Genomic DNA, 19,737 nt, shown 5'->3' with positions numbered 1-19,737 from the left:
TTAATTAATAAGTAAAGAGAGTAGTAGTAGTAAATAAATTAAATTAATTAATTAGTAAGTAGGTAGTAGTATATTATTATCGNNGTATGTATATATAGTATATATATATATATATATATATATATATATATATATACATATATATATATATACATACACACACATACATGTATATGCATATACATACATGTATATACATACATACTAGGGGGTCATCTATACAAAATTTATTTTTATTTAAAGTAGAACTCGTTTATTATTGCAATAAAAATTAATAGCTTTTTTCTTTTTTTATTATTTGTTGCAGTTGGACATAAAACGAGCAATGCATATGTTTGAGGATGCAACGAGACTTGTATCTATAGTGGATATGTTTAGCGATAACGAAACTTTTGAAGAAGTAGCCACAGAAAATATCAAATATTTTTTATTACCGGCTCTATTGGGAAAACTTACCAATCAGTTATGCATTATCGATGATAGAATGCATTTGGTTAAAGTAGCAGAAATCTATTTTATAGATTTTTTAAAGCGGATAAAAGCATATGATTTGATAACAGATGTTGAAATACCACAAATTAGTACAGTTGATGAGAAAAAAGAAGCAGGAGATAATGAAAATACATCAGAATCAAGGATGTTAGAGAATATGGTTGGGTTTTTTAATTATATGATTATTGTAAACTGTTATAAAGTATAATTATTTTAATTCTGCTTATTTCAGATGATCCGTAGAAATACAAAGTTACAAAGATATCAACAGGAGAAGGATTTGGAATCTCGTTTGGATACTTTAAAGAAAAACTTAGATAATCCTAACATTGATGACGAATTTAAGAGAGAATATTTTGTTACGCTTATAAAATTATATGCGGTTCGAATCGTTGATGACTTAAATTTCTTAAAAAGGGAGAAAACGATTTTGGAGAATATGAAGGAAATGAAATCGATGCATACTTCAACTTCTGAAATACAAAAGAAGCAAAAATCACCAGCTCCAAAACTGCAACCCATTATCATTACACGTGACGAAATACAAAAGAAAGTTTTTGGAGCAGGCTATCCAAGTTTACCAGTCTTAACAGTTCAAGAATTTTATGAGCAAAAGATCAAGGATGGAGAGTAAGTAGAGATACGTCAAAAATTTAAGATTATTAAAGATCATCTATAATGGGAGTAGTATGGTAAGGCATAAACCATAAGAAATCGACCAATCATAGTCTAAAGTGAGAAGAATAATCGATTGATCAATTTCTTATAACTTATGGCTTAGTACAATATTATACTCATTGTAGACAGTCCATTAATTAAAAATGTCTACTATATGAAGTATAATTAATACATGTTATGATTTAACATATTTTTATTATTTTATATATTGTTTTGTAATGAAATAAGATTAATCTCAAATAAAATTAATATAAAATGTTTGAAAATTTAACAGAAAATATTTTTTAGACAATTTTTTTACAAAAAAAAATTAGAAAATATTGGATACTTTTTTCATCAAAATCATTCTTACATTTAATCACTTTTTACTAATGTATGGCTAATGTATGGCTAATGCAAATTAATTTTTTTTACGGAAATCTTTTCCATCAATATTCTAAAATAACCTACAGCTTAATTTTTGGGAAAAGACTTCATGATTGTAATTTAAAAAATTTTTTTTTAAACAATAACTATGTGTATTAATTACAACTTTTATAAATATAATGCTTACTTTCAAATTAAAAAAATTAGTAAAATATTAATAGAAGGGGCTACGAGCTGAGCATGTTGTATGTGCTAATAATGTATATTTATAAAGTAGACCCTAACAAACGTTTCGATCCCTATTGGGTCATTATTAATGTTGGTATAACGTTATAAATTTAAAATTGTCCTTAATATTTAAAATTGTACTCACAGTAATATCTGTATACAAATTTCTATGACTAAACTATTCCTTAAAGTAATAATTGATAACAATGGTCATGATATCATCTTGAAACATCGCAGTGGTGATATTATACAAAAGTATATAATTCAATTTTGTATGACAATCAGGTATTCAATTCATTTTTTAATAAATTATAATTATTTAATTATTCATTAATGTACATAATTATATGACTCGTATTATAATCAGAATCATGCGCACTTTATCGACCATTACACTTTTGTATAATATTATCACTGACATTGTTTCAAGATAATATCATGATTTGATGACCATCTCCGACTATCCATTGTCATCAATTATTACTTTAAGTTTAGGCATAGAAATTTTCTTAGATCCGTCATTTTAAATTTTGAAAATCTGAGGTCAGATTTGTAATCAGCGATCCCAAAAACCCTCGAGTACCCAGTTTCATCTCGATCAAGTAACTTTTTACTTTTCGATCCGCCATTTGAATTTTGAAAATCTGAGGTCAGATTCGTAACCAGTGACCCCGAAAACCTCCGAGTAACAAATTTCAATTGAATTCTACGTAAAGAAAAATGTATGTTTCAAAGAGTTGAAATTAAAATCAAAGAGTTGAAAATAAGAAATAGGACCCGAAAAATGTTATTTAAAACAGTGCTCGCAAAGATTTGCACATTTCGGGCCAATTTCGGCGCGCTACCCCCTATTGCTCGAAGCTCGACAGCCGAGCCGCCGGGCGTTCATGTGATGCTCTGACTCAGGAGTGTCTCTGGAGCTTAAATGTGCAGAGGTCGTATTTTACGTTATTAAAGAATATTTTTCTTGCAAAATAATTTTTATTTCCTTAAAAAATCAAATAATAAATTTCTAAAACATTTTGTCATAATAATTCTTGCCTATCAGAAACCATTCAATAATTGTTATAAATTTACATCGAGAAGTTTTTATAATAGACTTGCGAAGATTAAAATCAGGAAATACATGAATTTGGAAATTCCGTGTTTTCTATACAAAGCCTTATAAAGTGTCAAGTAGTCAACGAAGATTCTATATTACAATAACTATTTTCTTCTATAAGCGAATATAATTTTATCATTTTAATTAAAATGATAAAATGGTAGGCAAGAATTATTATGACAAAATGTTTTAGAAAATTTAGTATTTGATTTTTTTTTAAGAACATAAAAATTATTTTGCAAGAAAAATATTCTTTAATAACGTAAAGTACGATCTCCGCACGTTTTAAGCTACAGAGACGCTCTTGAATCAGAACGTCACGTAAGCGCCCGGCGGCTCGGCTGCAGAGCCTGGAGTGGTAGTGGGAGTAGCGCGCCGGAATCGGTCTGAAATGTACCTTTGTGACCTGACATTCGACTTTTTATAAATTAATTTTTTTTATAACAAAATGATAATATTTCGTTTGTAGTTGTTTATAATAACAATAGTTTCGTTTGTAGTTTCATATAATAAAAATAAAAAATTTTTTTAAATTACCGTCATCCGACTTTAAGATAAAAAAAATTATTAATATATCTTTTATAAAAAAATTATTAATATATCTTGGTTCAGAATCGTTTGTAGTGATTTTTCGATCATTTGTAGTTGCACCGTTTAAAAGTTATAACAAATTGACGATAAACAAATTACGTTTTGTTATTGTAATTTGTGTTATTTTCAGCTGGCCCGATTCATCGCAACATAATGTAACCAATTCTCGATGTTTACAAGATATAGCGAATAAAGATGTAATAGCAAATGATGAAGATAGTGAAATCGTTTTGAAGGAAAAAAAAGAAGAAAAAGATGATCCCGAATATCTCGAACGATTGCGTGCAATGGATGAATATAAAGACACACATCGTCGTGGGTGGGGTAATCGTGCTAATAGAAGTTAAGACGTCTGAGAATAAAATTGATATAATTCTATCCTTAGAATGCTTTTTTATGTCTTTGTTTATAAGACTTTATGTTTTAATTACATTTCATTGAACTAAAGTTGAAAATCTGTTTTAGAATAGTAAAATAAGTAATGGAAGCGAGAGATGTTAATCTTTATAGTTCCTGGTTGTTTTTCACTACTGTCTCACGAGAGAACATTCCAAATTGCAAAAGTGATATAAAAAAACTAACGTCATTAGTCAGATCACATTTGAAATAGATATTTTAAATAGTTAAATCTTGGGATCCTGTAGATTCTGCACCCGATTTACGAATCATATTTGGCCATTTTAACTTTAATTCAAAATATCTCGAGAATACATTTGAAATGTGAAAACGTTTCAAATGAAAAAAACGTTTCAAATGAAAGTTGTATGATTTGAAGAGAGAAAGCCGTTAGATGAATTATGTATATTTTAGATTTAGAGCCCATTTTGAGTCCAATAAGGTTCAGATTAATTTTTTCTATAGAAATGCCTACTTTGTATTGTAGATTTATATTTTATAGAAAAAAAAACAAGGAAATTTTGTTGCCGGTAATTTTTCGTTAAATCTTTAATAATTAAGGCGTAAAATAGTGCTCAAGTACTTGAAATATATTCCGGCCAATGAAGGGAAGCCCAACGGACAATCCAGCCGATGAAGGTGATAGTGAAGGAAAAGTATGTTTCAGCGTTTTTTTATATCTTAAAATAAATTGCCTTAATTGGTTGGATCATCTGTTGGTCTTGCCTACATTGGCCGGAATATATTTCAAAATAAGAATTTGAGTGCTATGTTGCGCTTATTAAAAGAGGTTTAATGAAAAATTACCGGGAACAAAATTGTTTGTTTTTTCCATAGGATACGAATCTGCAATAAAAAGTAGACATTCTATAGAAAAAAAATTAACTTGGGCCTTATTGGATCCAAAATAGACTCTAAACCAAAAATCTTAAGTAGCTTATCTAACGGCCCTCTTTAAACCCTATAACATACATTTGAAATATTTTTTCCAAAAATATATTGTTCTCGAGATATTTTGTATCAAAGTTAAAATGGCCAAATATGTTTCGTAAACAAATCGGATATAGAATTGACTCTAAGATTTGACTCTAGAATATTTATTTCAAATATGATCTTTCGACTGGTAGTGTTAGTTTTTTAATATCGCTTTTGCAATTTGGAATGTTCCTTTGTCAGATTGTGACAGCAGAAGCAATAAAATTACAAATACTTGTAAAATATAATAGAATTTAAATGGAATAGTAATAAATGAATTGAAGTTCTGGCCATTATTTATAATCTAATTTTTGTTTTAAGATTGTCGTTAGATGCTAATATAATTTTGCGATTAGTTTATGATATCTTAAAACCTGGAAAGTATGGGAAATGACGGATACCTAAGGAAAAGTTAAATAAAACTGCCAATTATTTATCAATAAAAATCTTTATTCAAAAAATATAATTATTTATCTTTTAATTACATAATGTGTGATAATTAACATTAATTTATTATTAATATAAACTATAATTTTAAATGAGAAAGGAAACCACCATTCGGAATTACTTACATTGCCGCGATGTGGAATGCTATATCAGTTTTTTTTTTTTTAAATTATGGTATATATATTTATACTGATAATATACAAATGTTAAGTATTGTAGTTTAAAATTAAATAAAAACTTCTATGGCTACATTCCAAAATTTATTATAAGTACTAGAAATCTACAATTTACGTTACGTGCACTATAGATTTTTAGTAAGGGCAATTTTTGGAATACTGTCAATTGAAAAATAATCGCCGATTTTATTTAACTTTTTCCTTCGATATTCGCATCTGATCTTTCCCATAATATCATCGTAAACATGTAATGCTATTTATCTTAAGAGGGGAACCTCTTGGTTTAGACGATCAAATTTTTTTTATTTTTATTAAAATTAAAATTCTTATTTTCTATTTTTTTTTCCTTTAATCAATAGTATTACTCTCAAAAAATATACAAAAGTCAAGATCAAAATTTGAAATACTTTTGTAGTTTTTTACAGCTTAAGAAAAAAGTACGCTTCGCGCAGGTATAGAGCGGCAGAAACGTCTATAATTGTGCTCCGCTTTTCGGTTTTTAGTATGGCATTATTGACCTTAGATAGTAGATGTTTATTTTCAAAAAAAAACATGCAAAATTCAAATGAAAATTTTAATTTTACTATTTGGCGCTCCAAAACACTTATTCTGACGCAAAAATTATCGAAATCATCGTTTTCATTATCGTATGTGCGTTCAATGAAAGCTATTCTGGCATTTTGAAGATAATGCAGTTACTGGAAATAAATATTGGCCAACGTTGTAAAATATTCGCTGACAATTACAACGAGTAGCGAGTTACGAGGCAGGAACGGCGCCGATTAAGTAGCACGAAAAAGTACAATAAAAGATTACAACTAATGTTTAAATTACGACAAAGTTTTATGAGGAACAAGTTTTATGAGAAAGCGGAAGGTTTGCTATATGGATCTGGAATAGCAGATTAGCGGTAAGTTGCCAAAAAGCATTTTTTGATACCGAAAACCAAACGTTTTTCTCAAAACCACTTTTCCGAAATTGATACAAGATTACTCAAAAACTATTTGACCAATCGCTTTCTTTCAAGATTTTTTTTATATAATTGGCAACCTAAATGAACTAAAAACATTTAAAAAATTAATATAAACAATTATTTCTGCATAAATAAGTCAAAATATTTTGTTCAAAATCGTTATTATTTGTCAAAGTTCCACAATTCTTATAATATGATACTTTTCTCCTATTTTTTTTAATTCATCGAGGATAAAATATTATTTAATTAAAAAAAATTTTGCACATCTAATAGCAAGACAATGACTATGCTTATGGCTGCAGTTTAATGAAAGAAATATTTGACAAAATATAGTTACAGTTTAAAAAGTAATTTTCTTTCTGTAATGAATCTAAAGAAACACTTTGTTGAAAAGTAAAAATTGTTTTCCGATAAATGCTAATGTGTGTTGCAAATGTGTTAATACGTGCCATATTTTTACCATATTTTTGTACAAGATCTTTTTTGAACTTTTTATTAACGATTTTTGTTAATTATTATATATAGTATTAGGTGTACAACTTTGCTTCCGCCGTTTTCCTAGATGGCTTTAGCGGTAAGTGGTGGTCGAAATAAAGACCATAGACGTCAAGAGACCATAGATCATAGACGTCATACAATAAACTTGGGCATCTGTCAACATAACCCCATAAAACATTAGTCGATTTGTGTCTGCAACATAAAGTTATTCTCGATTGAAAATGTCAGTTTACGAGCCAAATTCTCGTTATTTGCGGGAGGTTTTAATTTTTTGCTTCAATATAAAGAAATCTACGGCTGAGGCTCATCGAATGCTCTCAAATACTTATGGTGAGGCCGCTATTAGTGAAAGAACGTGTCGTGAGTGGTTTCAAGAACGCTTCAAGAACGGTGATTTTGACATCCAAGGTCATGCTCTGTATTTGGTGGGACCAGCTCGGCGTAGTGTATTATGAACTGTTAAAACCGACTGAAACAATCACAGGCGATCGGTATCGAACGCAATTGATGCGTTTGAGCCGAGTATTGAAAGACAAACGGCCGCAATACAACGAGAGACACGATAAAGTGATTTTGCAGCATGACAATGCTCGACCCCATGTTGCGAAAGTGGTCAAGACATACTTGGAAACGTTGAAATGGGAAGCCCTATCCCACCCGCCGTATTCTCCAGACATTGCTCCCTCTGACTATCACTTGTTTCGATCAATGGCACACAGCCTGGCTGACCAGCACTTCCGGTCTTATGAAAAAGTAAAAAATTGGATCGATTCGTGGATAGCCTCAAAAGATGATCAGTTTTTTCGACGCGGAATTCGCTACCCGAAAGATGGGAGAAAGTAGTGGCCAGCGATGGACAATACTTTGAATCATAAATGTATAACCAGTTTTTTACAATAAAGCCTCGAATTTCGGAAAAAAACGGCGGAAGCAAAGTTGTACACCTAATATTTTCTTTTAAATTTGTTAAAAAAATGTTATTCAATGCCCTATGCTTGTAAGTTGTATAATTCTGATATAATTCTAATTATATCTAGTTAATTTTATAATAGTCGATATAATTAAAAGTTAATTTTAATTCTCTAATTTTCATGATGAAAAAATATTTCTTTTTGCAATTTCATTAACGCCACAAATCATAGCGCTTTTTAATGAGAAAAAATATAGCATATGCAAACTAAATATATTTTCTGAAAGGTTTCTCTTTGATAAAGAATGTATACTCAATCGTATTAAATATTTCAAAAGTCATAATTGTTTGTAACAGTATAAATAAGTGTTTCATTTACATTGTTATGACACTGCATTAATTTTTCAAATAGATGTTATCAATATTAGGAACAAGTGATAAGAGAAAGAATGGTATGCAAAATATTAATACAAAGAAATTTAATAGGAAAGATTTAATTTTATTATAATTTTATTATAATTTTCTTTTGTTACATTATAATTTCAAAGTGTTCAATAGTATTACAATGTAGTATATATATTATACGTTTTACATGCAAATAAAATTTGAGATATATGTATATCTTACTAGCATGATTTATTATGTTACTATTATTATTTATTTTGTAAGCATTATAATCTAAAATCATTATAATCTAAAAAATACAATTTTTAACAATGATCAAAATTTCGTATTTTACATGATCTATTTTGCTTTATACTTTTTGGAACTCTTTTTAGGCAGTAATAGACTGTAATTTGCACAACTTCTTGTCCATTCGGACAATCTCATTGAACATTTTACGTAACTTCTGCAGACTAAGTCACGCTCAAGTCTTCAAAAATTTGTGATGCTTTGGCACACTGCAATTTCAATTCCTCAATTGTACAACATTTTGCTTTAGAAATATAAAAAGAAATGAATATTTCTTGAATCGCATGAATCTAAAACATAAGTTATAGCAATCGAAAATTCTATTGACATTTATATAATTGAGCATGTTATTTTTACTCACATTTGCAGAAATTTTATTTGATTCACTTGATTAGAAATATCAATTTCATTACATTGTTTTTCCTCTTTATTAAAAAAAATTGACTCTTATAAGATAATAATCAACAAAATATGTCATATAATAATAATTTTATTTACTTAAGTTACATTATGAACAAATCTTTGAAGCGACCCCTACTTCTACGACCGCTTCACAATATCGGGAGTCTCTGCTATATGAATCATTGTGGTCAGTCGATCCGTACCCGTAGCAAAGAATCACAAATGTGATTCATCGATGTAACAGTTGCTCCATACTTCAATGGAATGAATCATCCTCTTGGAACAAACCGGATTGGAGTTGATGTTATGTACCAATTGAGCAAGTGTACCTCTTGCTTCTGAATAGATAACGAGTGATAATGCATTTAACACATGAGAATGGACTCTTCCAATTAAGTTGTAATAACGATTAATGATTTCATTGTAAGTAGGGAAAGTAAGGAGGACGTCTCGTCATGGTTCCAAAATCATTAATCCAAGCCAATTGAAAACATGAGGCCTGGCAAAGATGCTAAAGCAATTACAAATGGAAAACCATTATTTCTAACAAAAACACCATGCTCAACAGCAAGTGTTTCGTTGATAATTCGGAATCACATGTGAGAGCCCATCAAGGCATTTCCATCTGGTAGTGTTATCACTCCTGATAACAAAGATGCATCGCCGAGTTGTCTGGCGTATTCGCCTAGTGTTGAGTAACGTAAATCAGTTAACATCAGAACTATCACTTGATGTTCAAGGTCAATCTTGTCTACTTAATCAATATAGAAAAAGATCGGATATAATGCTTCAAGGAGCACTATTTTTGTACGACGGGCTCAACCTCTTCATTAATCGTGGCGAACAGGGTTGCCTATTAGGCAAACTACACTTTAGCTTCGATCTGTGTCACAGAAGCGATAAGGCATGCTAAGTCTTCATTCTCAATAACTACTTTACATACAGATCTGAACATGTATAAGTACATGCAGCAGATATCAATATACTTCGTAGATATAAACACAAGGCTTGACTGTCATTTGCCTGGGCATGTCGAATTGCATGCCTGGACATTGTCTCTAAATTGGAGCTTTGTCCAAAGTTCTTTTGGAGCTCAACCTGACGACAGTCGAAAACTTGATTCTTTTGAAGTCGAAACTTCTCTGCGTCACGTTCTCTTGCATGACGATCTTTTCTGTTTGAGGAAGGGTCTTCTGCGTTGGCTCTGCGGCGGAGGATAAATCCGTTGAAGGGACAGATACTGGTGTCGTTGGAACTCATTAGAAAAGAAAGAATTTAGTAAGATGTTCCAGAATTTTGCATCAACGACAGTATCATTAAATAATCAAATTAATAACAGAAAGAAATCAAAGTGCGTCCTAAATAGCACGCAATTTCTTTATATTTTAAAAATATTGATGTCACATAAACCGATTTAGTTCGCATTTCTCAATTGATATTTCGCAACTTTTGTAAGCTCTTATTTAACGTTGTTTATGATGTTGGAAAATAAAAATGTTTCTTAATCTAGTATTGAAGTTTTCAACCTAACCTAACCTAACCTAATCTAACTTAACCCTAACCTAATCTCTAGAATCTTACACAGGATTTTTAATATAGCTGCTTTGAATTGATAATCGATACGAGCTCAAGATTCCTGGTTGATTGGTTACCGCTCAGTCAATCAGCAAATGAATCCCATTTACGCATCTCTTATATAGACTTTACTATTAGCGTTTTCGATCGGGTGCAGGTTTGCACCAACTTAAATTGGAAAATGCTTCGCTATTGGTTGACATTACACGCTCTACCAATAGAAGAGCACGAAACATAATTACATTCAAGTTGCAAATTCAGTCGGGCCCAAACAAATGTCATATCTCTTCCACTACATCAGCCGATGTCTAATAATTTTTCATTACTTTACCAATGAGAATATTTTATTTTAAATCATTCAATTAGTAATGTATACTATCAGAATCCTCTCTTAATTTCCGTAGAAGTTTCTCTCTTTAAATAAAGGAATTTTATCATAGTGCAATAATTCAGTTTCTCCATTGTCACTTTAAAAGACTCAGAAACAAATTAATTGATAAAATGACATCAAACTAATCCTTCCTTTCATTATCGTCTTGGATAAATATTAAAACTTGACGTAAATCTTGCTTTTTCTTGTAGGAGGATACCGCTATCGCATATTAGTCAATTTAAAAAAAAATATTCTCATTGATAAAGCAGCAAAGTTACTAGACACCGGCCGATGTGAATGGATGTGTGCTATTGCAGTGCTAATGGGACGCTCCCTTTCTTGATCAAGTCAGAAACTTCTCAATTTATAGGATATCACACAAAAATCGTGATACCGAATTAAATCTAAAAAAAATGATGTTTTGAAAAAAAACTCATATCAAAGTTGTAAGGTAACCAAGTTATTCATTATTTGACGATATTGATTAAATGATCTTAAAAATGTTACATCAAGGTTGTCCTGAGTTTTTTAAAAATCCTATTTTTTGTTAAATTCTTATAGCTGACATTGAGATCTTTTTAAAACAATATTATTAAGTTAAGTTTAAGTATCGTCAGGCATTATCCAAGGTTATTACGCGGAGATTGCACGATTCGATTTACATCTATTGGGGCGCTTTACTACAGTGAGTAATACCTTTATCTCTCTCGTGCGCGCGCATGATCATCGATCACTAGAATTTCTAAATAACTCGGAATACACGTACGCACGTTCACGCACATAAAGGGTAAAGGGATTCTTTTTAAACCTTGATGTAATATTTCCAAAATAGTTCAAGGTCAAACCAATATCATCATATGATGACCAACTTGATACAACTTTTATATGAAATTTTTTTTCGGAGAAACATTTCTGATATAATCCAGTGTCCTGACCTTTTTTTTGTGACATCCCATAGGTACTACTGATTTTTCAATCACCGGGCATAAATCAGTTATTGGGATATTTATAAGAGAAAAACTTGTATAAGAACCATTAATGAAACAATGTATTTAGGTTCATTTTATATACAGCATATCTAATAAGTGTGAAAAAGAGAAAGAGAGAGAGAGTGTATGTGTGTCGCGCGCGCGTACGTGTATCCCATTGTTGCCATGTTATTATGCAGGTATCAAAATATAGATAATTTAACTTTGTTCTTCCTTTGGTTTTGTTCGGCAACGATATTTTTTTCGGAAGCTCTTAAATTGGTAAGTTTCTTTTGTTTTTCATTATACTTCGTTGCAATGCTATTGTAAAATACACTACCCTTGGCATGCTTTGTTAATAATTCTTTGAGTTTCGATGATTCTCTTTCTAAACGATTTATATGTACTCCAATTTGAAAACTAGCTACATTTAGATTTCTATTAGATTCTGTCTTAAGTTTATCTTTGCTTTGCAAACTACTAGCTATATTTTCTTCAGCTGCAAAAATAATTAACAATATTTAAATATAATAAGCATTATCATAATTATATTCAATAAATCTTCAATAATTCTTTTCTTAACTTACGTTTATCATTTAACGCTTTATTTATAAAATTAAACACATTATCATCTTTTTGTTTTTGTTTTTGATACTGTCTTTCTCTTTGCTGCTCTAACTTTTGTTGTTGTTTACGCATGTTACGTTCTGCAGAAAACAAATCTTTATCATTACCAGCAAATTCACGTAATTCCATGCAGTAATCTGAAAAAATGCAACAAATTAATACTGTATTGCACGATCAGAGAAACTTAAACGAACCTAACGATTTTCCTGCAGGCAAAATTTGAGTTTCAACAGGTTCTATTCTACCATCACTCCGTTTTCCAAGACCAGTACCAATCACATAACCCATTTGCATCATTAATTTACTACCAATGCCACGTGTGTGTTTTTCCCAATTTCCTAAAGGTTCATTGGATTGTAATGTCAAAAGAGATTTATGAACTAATTGATTATTTATGTATAAGTTGGGTTGTAATTCATTATCATCATTCATTATCAATTCATTAACATTATTCGCATCTTCATCATTATTGCTATCATTAAATGTGTTTGACATTTCTAAATTTGTGTCATCTGTAAACAATCAACACTTGTGTCATCTATAAACAATACTTTTTCAAAAAAGCTATAAATGGTGTGTATGTAATTAATTTTTAAAACTTTTTACCTAAAGGTAAGAGATCTTGTAAACCGGCTTCTACAATTTTGCCACTTGATTCAAACTTTACTCTGTATTCATCTCCATTCTTTTCAGGCAATTTTAAAACAATGGACCTATACCACATATTATTTTTTTGTTTAATTAATACCTTGCTTCCTATTTTGATGTTATGAAAATCAGGCTCCCTGTAAATCAAAAGTTACACTGAAGTAAATTTTGAATAATATAAATCTTTTAATTAATCGAAAAAAATTACTTGTATTTCTGTAGGCTTGAAAACGGCACAATTTTGCCATGACAATAATGGCAATTTTCATCGGAAAATTTACAACTATCATTGAGAAAATATGGACATGGAATCATTTCCTTGTGTGTTGGATTGAGAAAGAAAACTCGAACCTGGGATTGATGATCAAATTTAAGAGCGAACCAATAAAAACAAATTACAAGTTAGAATATATAATAATTTTATAATTAATATTAACTTGCCTTAATATCATGAACATCTTTAATTGCTTCATCACTGTCCTTATAAACAGAACATATCATAGCATTATGATAACTGATACCACCCCAAGTACTGCCATGAGGAGCTTTACATTTCGTGCCCTCTAGCTCCTTTAATTCGTCCTAAAAGGTTAACTTGCACCGTATAATTGTGTCACTGCTATGATATAGAGAATAGTTGTATACTGACTTCAATGCTATCAGAAGCAGCTACAGTTTTGTTGTCCTGTTCATCTTTACTGTTGTTTGAAGATTTTTCTAGTTCTGCCTAATGGATTTAAACAACATTTAATAATGCATCAAAGTTGTTTTAATAATATAACTTTACATACCAAATTTTATATATACATTCATAATGTTTGAAAATATGCTGCAACAAAATCTGCATATGATAAAACATACACTTTATATTGTTCTACTTTAGATAATTTATTTATTTCTAATGATAACTAATTTATTTTAATTAATAAAAAAGATAAAAGTAAAATAGTTTTCTGGCAAGAATTAACAATCATTTCTAAAATAAACCTTGAAAAAGACATATTCTCTGTCCAATAGATCCTCCGTCTTGTCATCGGGATTATCGTCTTCATTTGTGTTTTCTACATTTTCTTCAAGATTTTGCAAACTTTCTTTTGTTAAAAAAATAAGTTCATTAATATCAGATTTCAAACTGAGCAAATTGTCTCTGTAAGGACCTTTTGGCGTTGTAGATAGTGTTGCATCCACTTGCGACAGCTACAAAAATAAACAAAAAAAGTGCTAAATAAAAATAATTGCAAATAAATTCGAATTCATATAAATAATTTAAGATTATAAACAGGACCGTTTATATCACCGTTTATATAATCGAATAAATCAACTACTCAGATAGTAAAGTCTACGAAGACAGATTTTGAGCAGAGCATGCTATCAATTCTTGATTGCAGCAAGGCAACAAAGTACACACAGGGTTTGTATTTGACAATGTCAGCAAACTATAAGAAAAAATCTGCTGGCATAATATATCAGAAGGTTCTGTCTTTTTCGGGTCTGTCGGCAGATCCACAGTCAAATACATAGGTTTTGTAGTGGGAATAGGTTTTATAGAGAGAATCGAGTTATAGATTTTATAGTGGGAATAGGTTTTGTAGTGGGAACCTGGTCGAGTTTGCTGACAATTTTTCGCAAAATGCTATTTGCTATCAGATTAAATACGAGAAGCACCTATTACAGTTAAATGTTGAAATAATATATTTATATAAATTATATAAAATATATAAAGACACTCGTATTATGTGAAAATAATTAAATATAAACAAGGTCAATGATCAAGTCTTTTAAAGTTAAAGCTATTACACTTAAATAAATCAACTAAGAAATTATTTATATATAATAGATTTTATATTTCAATTTCAAAAAGATACAAAATACAATACGTTTCGGTCCTTCTTCAGTTAATTAAAAATAATAATTGAATAAATTAAACAATAATTTGTTTTACATAAGTTAGTGAACTGTTAACAATAATGGATATAAAGCATAATCAGATGTTGTAATATAAATTTTTTTCTTGTCATAGTATGGAAAATTACCTCGATAAAAAAGTGTGATCAAAAAAGTTCACTAATAGAATTTTTTCTTACGGATTTAAGTGCACGAGATAATATGTTGTCCATGTGTTTCTTCATGTTCAATTATATCATTGATCCTTCGTGAAATTCAATGATCTGATATTGAAACTTTTTGAGAATTGATTTATTTCAAAATCAGATTTAACATCTTGTATCATTTTGATATATTAGGTGTAGAAAAAGAAATCCATTATTTTTCCATTCAATTTCATGCAAAAATAATGGATTTCTTTTTACTACATCTAATATATGTATGTATACAGGGTTTTTCAAAATAATCGCAAAATATTTCATGAGCAGATAGAGCGAACGAAACTGAATTTAAAAGTCTTTTACTAATTTTCGCAATACTTAACAAAATATTAATTAGTAAAAATTTTCGAAAATTAATCTTTAATACTTTTTTACTCAAATACTATCAAAAAAAACTGCAAGAGACAAAAAATGTTTATTTTCTTGTTATAGAGCTTTAAAAATTTTTTCAGAATTTTTTATCAATTTTTTAGTACTGTTTTCTTATTTTTATCAAATATAAATTAATTCCTAAAGATCCCTTAATGATACAAAATGGTTGAATACAACAGAGCAATAGGAGTTAAGCACGGTAATTCTTGTGCAAACCAAATGATTAATAAAACAACTTTATTAATAATTAATCCGCTTACTGTTTCAGCTCTTTTTTGAGCCATTCTCAGGGACAGTGTGATGTATTATAAAAAAAATTTTTTCTTACAAACTAATTCACTTCAGTAAGCCACCTTCATCTATTAATATAAAAACAAACTCTAATAACAATCTAAAATATATTAAAATTATTAAAAAGTAAATTTTTTGGGGAAGCAAAATTATTGTAAAACACAATAGAAGGTCACTAAAACAAAAATTCATCATATCGTAAATATTTCAATTCTATAGGTTTAGTAAAAAACTAGTCTTTGACCATTCAGCGAATCAATGTCAATTATGTTGAAATTAATGGATAACTTTTAATATACTTAATCGTAAAGAAAAAGAAAAAAGAAAGAAAGAAAACTTATTTGTTAATTAAGAAAATTTATCTATTAGTTATTTATCTATTAGTTCGTTTTTATATTATACAATAGTTTCCGTTAATAAATGAAAGTGGTTCATTGAAATGAATTAATTGTAAGAAAAAATTTTTTTTTGTAATTACATCATATTGTCTCTGAGAATGGCTCAAAAGAAAGCTGAAACATATAAGCGGATTAATTATTAATAAAGTTGTTTTGTTAATTTAGTTAATTTGTTAATTTGATTTACACAAGAATTACCTTGTTTGATCCTATTGCCTTGTTGTCCATTATTATTTTTACCAACATGAAAAAATATGGTATTAAAAAATTGTGAAAAAATTTTGAAAAAATTCTTAATTTTATGGGAAAAAAAACAATTTTTGCTTCTTGCAATTTTTCTGTAAAGTCAATAGTATAATATTTGAATAAAAAATTATTGAAGACCAATTTCCGATAATTTTTAGTATCTCGTTAACTATTGCGAAAATTGCAAAATGATAAAGGATTTTTCGATTTAGTTTAGTTCCGCTCTACCTGCTCATGAAATATTTGGCGATTATTTTGAGATACCCTGTATACTGTATATTCTCAGGTTAAACTTAAAATATGAATTCAAGACCTCAAAACTATTCAGCAAGTGCCATAAAACTAACAGAACTCTTTAGAATCGAGCAACATCTCATACTTTCCATTTTAGAAGTGCTTTTCGCGGGCGTTAAACATTGTTTAAAAAGTTAATAAATAGTTAAAATAATCAGAACTCTTCGGAAAGCTGTAGGATATATTCAGAACTGTATGAAAAGTACCATAAAAGAGAACTCTTGAAAATTAGACAGCATCTCATCTAATTCATTCTCGTAAAGACCATTTTTTAAGGAAAAAATTGTTTAAAAATCAAAATAACAATCAATTAGGCATCAAAAATCTCTATAGAACTATGTATTTTTTCAAATCCTGTAAGAAACCGTGACTGGAATTTTCTTTAGACAAAATTAGTGCTGTAAACTTGCCGTCTCATTTTGAATTTTCGGTTTCTCGACTTTAACGGCTGGAACTATTTATTTATCCTATATAGAACTGTAGAATTATTGAGTTGAATAAACTCAAACTTCAAATATTGAATTCTCAATATTTAATGAGTTTCCACTAAATGAGACGCTAGTACATTACGTCGAAATTCATTCAGGGATATGTATCAAAGAATATCTTATCTATTCATGTTTCACTTTCATTATTAGCTACAAAAATATTCATTTTCATCATTAGCTATAAAAATATTACAATATATTGAGTTATGTTATCTATCAAAAATACAGGTAATTATTAGTAATATTTATCGTGGCAACACCAATATATAATTATTGTAATATACATACATATTGATATTATACTTGTACATGTAACTGATGTAACGTACATACATATCAACTGTAAAATTTCCCACTCATAGATGTTACATATTATACTATATATACAATTATATACAACAATTATATACAATATATACAACAAGAGGTTAAAGTGTGATTATGAAGTATTGGTATCGTTATCGCAGATTGTTTGATTGAAGGAGTTTGCTTCAACAGTTTCACAATACTAATTCTTAACTACAATACTACAATATATATATTATATAATAAATGTTAGACTTATATATGTTAAGTTGCACAACTCTATAAATTATATATCTGTGTTTACTGGAATATTAAATATGTATTCATTTTAAGTGTTAAATGACAAATAAGTTAAATGATTAAAAAATTAAATTTAAATTTGTTTTGTTTATTTAGGAAATGATGAATTCTTTCAAGCGACAAAAAATATTAAATTTTTATAAAATTTGGCAAAAGAATCCAATACTTCTTCAGTTATTTTCTCTACTTCTGTATCTAACAAACTTTCAATGGCTTCAGTTGTACATGATGACTTTTTTACTAATTCCACACTGCGAATTAATAGTCTATTTACATCCGAGAAACCTTCTGCTTCAACACCAATTTCAAATGAAGATTTTATTGATACTAATTGAGTATTATGATATTAGATGATATAAAGAAAAATCTAATATTACCGATTTTGTCAAAAAGCGCCTTCTAGAAAATTCATTTTATGAAACCAAAAAATTATATTTTTCTTTTTTCCAAGCATAACAAGCAAGATAAAGTTGTGAAGAAGTACTTAAATCACATTTAAATAAATATTCATGATTAGTGTATTCTCCGTTAATGAAAGGTGTATATTGCAAATATTGCTCGCTTTTTTAATGAAGTAGGCGAAAGTACATGTCAAAACGAATTTGGTATGTTAGTTTCAAAGCCACTAACAACTTTTTCAAAACTTTTAGACAAAAATAGTTTGTTAGAAAAATAATTAGAATAAATATCAGGAATTCAGTTAAATCAGCAAGTATTTTTTAAACTTATATGTCAAGCCTCAACTTGAAATACAAAATATTTTATCTGAAACTCGTCTTGTCCAAGTTAATGAAAATCGTCAAAGATTGTTGCCAATAATTGATACTACAATAACATTACGAAAGGAAAATATAGCTTTCAGAGGTCATAGAGATGATACATTATTAGATATATTCTAATATCATCAAATAGTATCAACTAATGAAGGAAAAAGTTACGAATTCGAGCTGAGAATAAAATACTAAAAAATCATTTAAAAATAATGCAAATTCTAACACTACTTATATTTAAAAAACGATACAAAATTTACTTATAAAATGTTTAAAATGTTGCTTATAAAATGTTGCAGTGAGAAAATTATGTATAACATAAAAAGTTTCTTTAATTATTCAAAATTTTATTCTATTTTATTTGATGAAACTACATACATTTCTATATTATCTCAAATGAGTGTTGATGGTGATTCGATAGTTATAATTCAGAAGTAAGAGAAGAATTAATAATATTGGTACCAGTCAAATTCAATTAGATTGTTATTATTAATAATATTCAAAAAATTTCACTAAATTCTAAAGTGAATTTTAATCATGTAATGAATTAAAGGTCTCAAGTGTAAAGTCAACAAGATTTTTTGAAACTGCCATAATAATCATCATAACAAAAATAAAACGAGGATAGAAAATCCAAAGTCTCTAATGTCCTTGCTTCTAAATCCCTCATTACTAAATCGGCTACTACTGGAGAGAGAGGTGAGAGGTACCAACGGGGTCCTATAGGGATATCAAAATTTTGTTTATAAAACTGCCCAAAGCTAAAATAAGTTGAATTAAATACAACTGGATTCCCAACATAAATTCATCTTTCGAGATGTTAATTTTATCCCTCAAAAAATTCCACTTATCAATACTCTCAATAGTCAAATCAATAGGGATATTGATAAACAAGGACACACATCCAAAGAAATTATATATATATTGGGTTGTCCGGAAAGTTCGTGCCGATTTTGAAAGAAAATTGAAACGCAGAAGATTTAAATTTATTTTATATATATATATATATATATATATAGTATATATATATATATATACTATTTAATTAA

At 28.8% G+C, this 19,737-nt stretch overlaps 2 protein-coding genes across 2 annotated transcripts in view; one reads left to right on the top strand and one right to left on the bottom strand.

The window, feature by feature from the left end:
* LOC105622934 (immunoglobulin-binding protein 1) overlaps positions 1-3,838 on the top strand; it is a 7,874-nt gene extending 4,036 nt beyond the window's left edge. Inside the window, exons 2-4 of the mRNA XM_012204342.1 lie at positions 308-652; positions 725-1,122; positions 3,588-3,838. Coding sequence (XP_012059732.1) covers positions 308-652; positions 725-1,122; positions 3,588-3,804 — 960 coding nt within the window. The 3' untranslated portion in view covers positions 3,805-3,838. The remainder of the gene's footprint in view (positions 1-307; positions 653-724; positions 1,123-3,587) is intronic.
* An 8,208-nt stretch (positions 3,839-12,046) lies between these two features.
* LOC105622933 (zinc finger CCCH-type with G patch domain-containing protein) overlaps positions 12,047-19,737 on the bottom strand; it is a 13,648-nt gene continuing 5,957 nt past the window's right edge. The window contains exons 2-9 of the mRNA XM_012204341.1: positions 14,106-14,315; positions 13,768-13,845; positions 13,560-13,700; positions 13,327-13,469; positions 13,077-13,255; positions 12,665-12,982; positions 12,431-12,607; positions 12,047-12,342 (exon numbers count right to left, since the gene is read on the bottom strand). Of these exons, the coding sequence (XP_012059731.1) occupies positions 12,047-12,342; positions 12,431-12,607; positions 12,665-12,982; positions 13,077-13,255; positions 13,327-13,469; positions 13,560-13,700; positions 13,768-13,845; positions 14,106-14,315 (1,542 nt within the window). The remainder of the gene's footprint in view (positions 12,343-12,430; positions 12,608-12,664; positions 12,983-13,076; positions 13,256-13,326; positions 13,470-13,559; positions 13,701-13,767; positions 13,846-14,105; positions 14,316-19,737) is intronic.

Source organism: Atta cephalotes (genome assembly GCF_000143395.1).
Source record: "Atta cephalotes unplaced genomic scaffold scaffold00050, whole genome shotgun sequence".
NCBI classification, from domain to species: Eukaryota; Metazoa; Arthropoda; class Insecta; order Hymenoptera; family Formicidae; genus Atta; species Atta cephalotes.
Note: the sequence above shows the minus strand (reverse complement) of the source record. Positions and strands in the feature narration are given on the sequence as shown.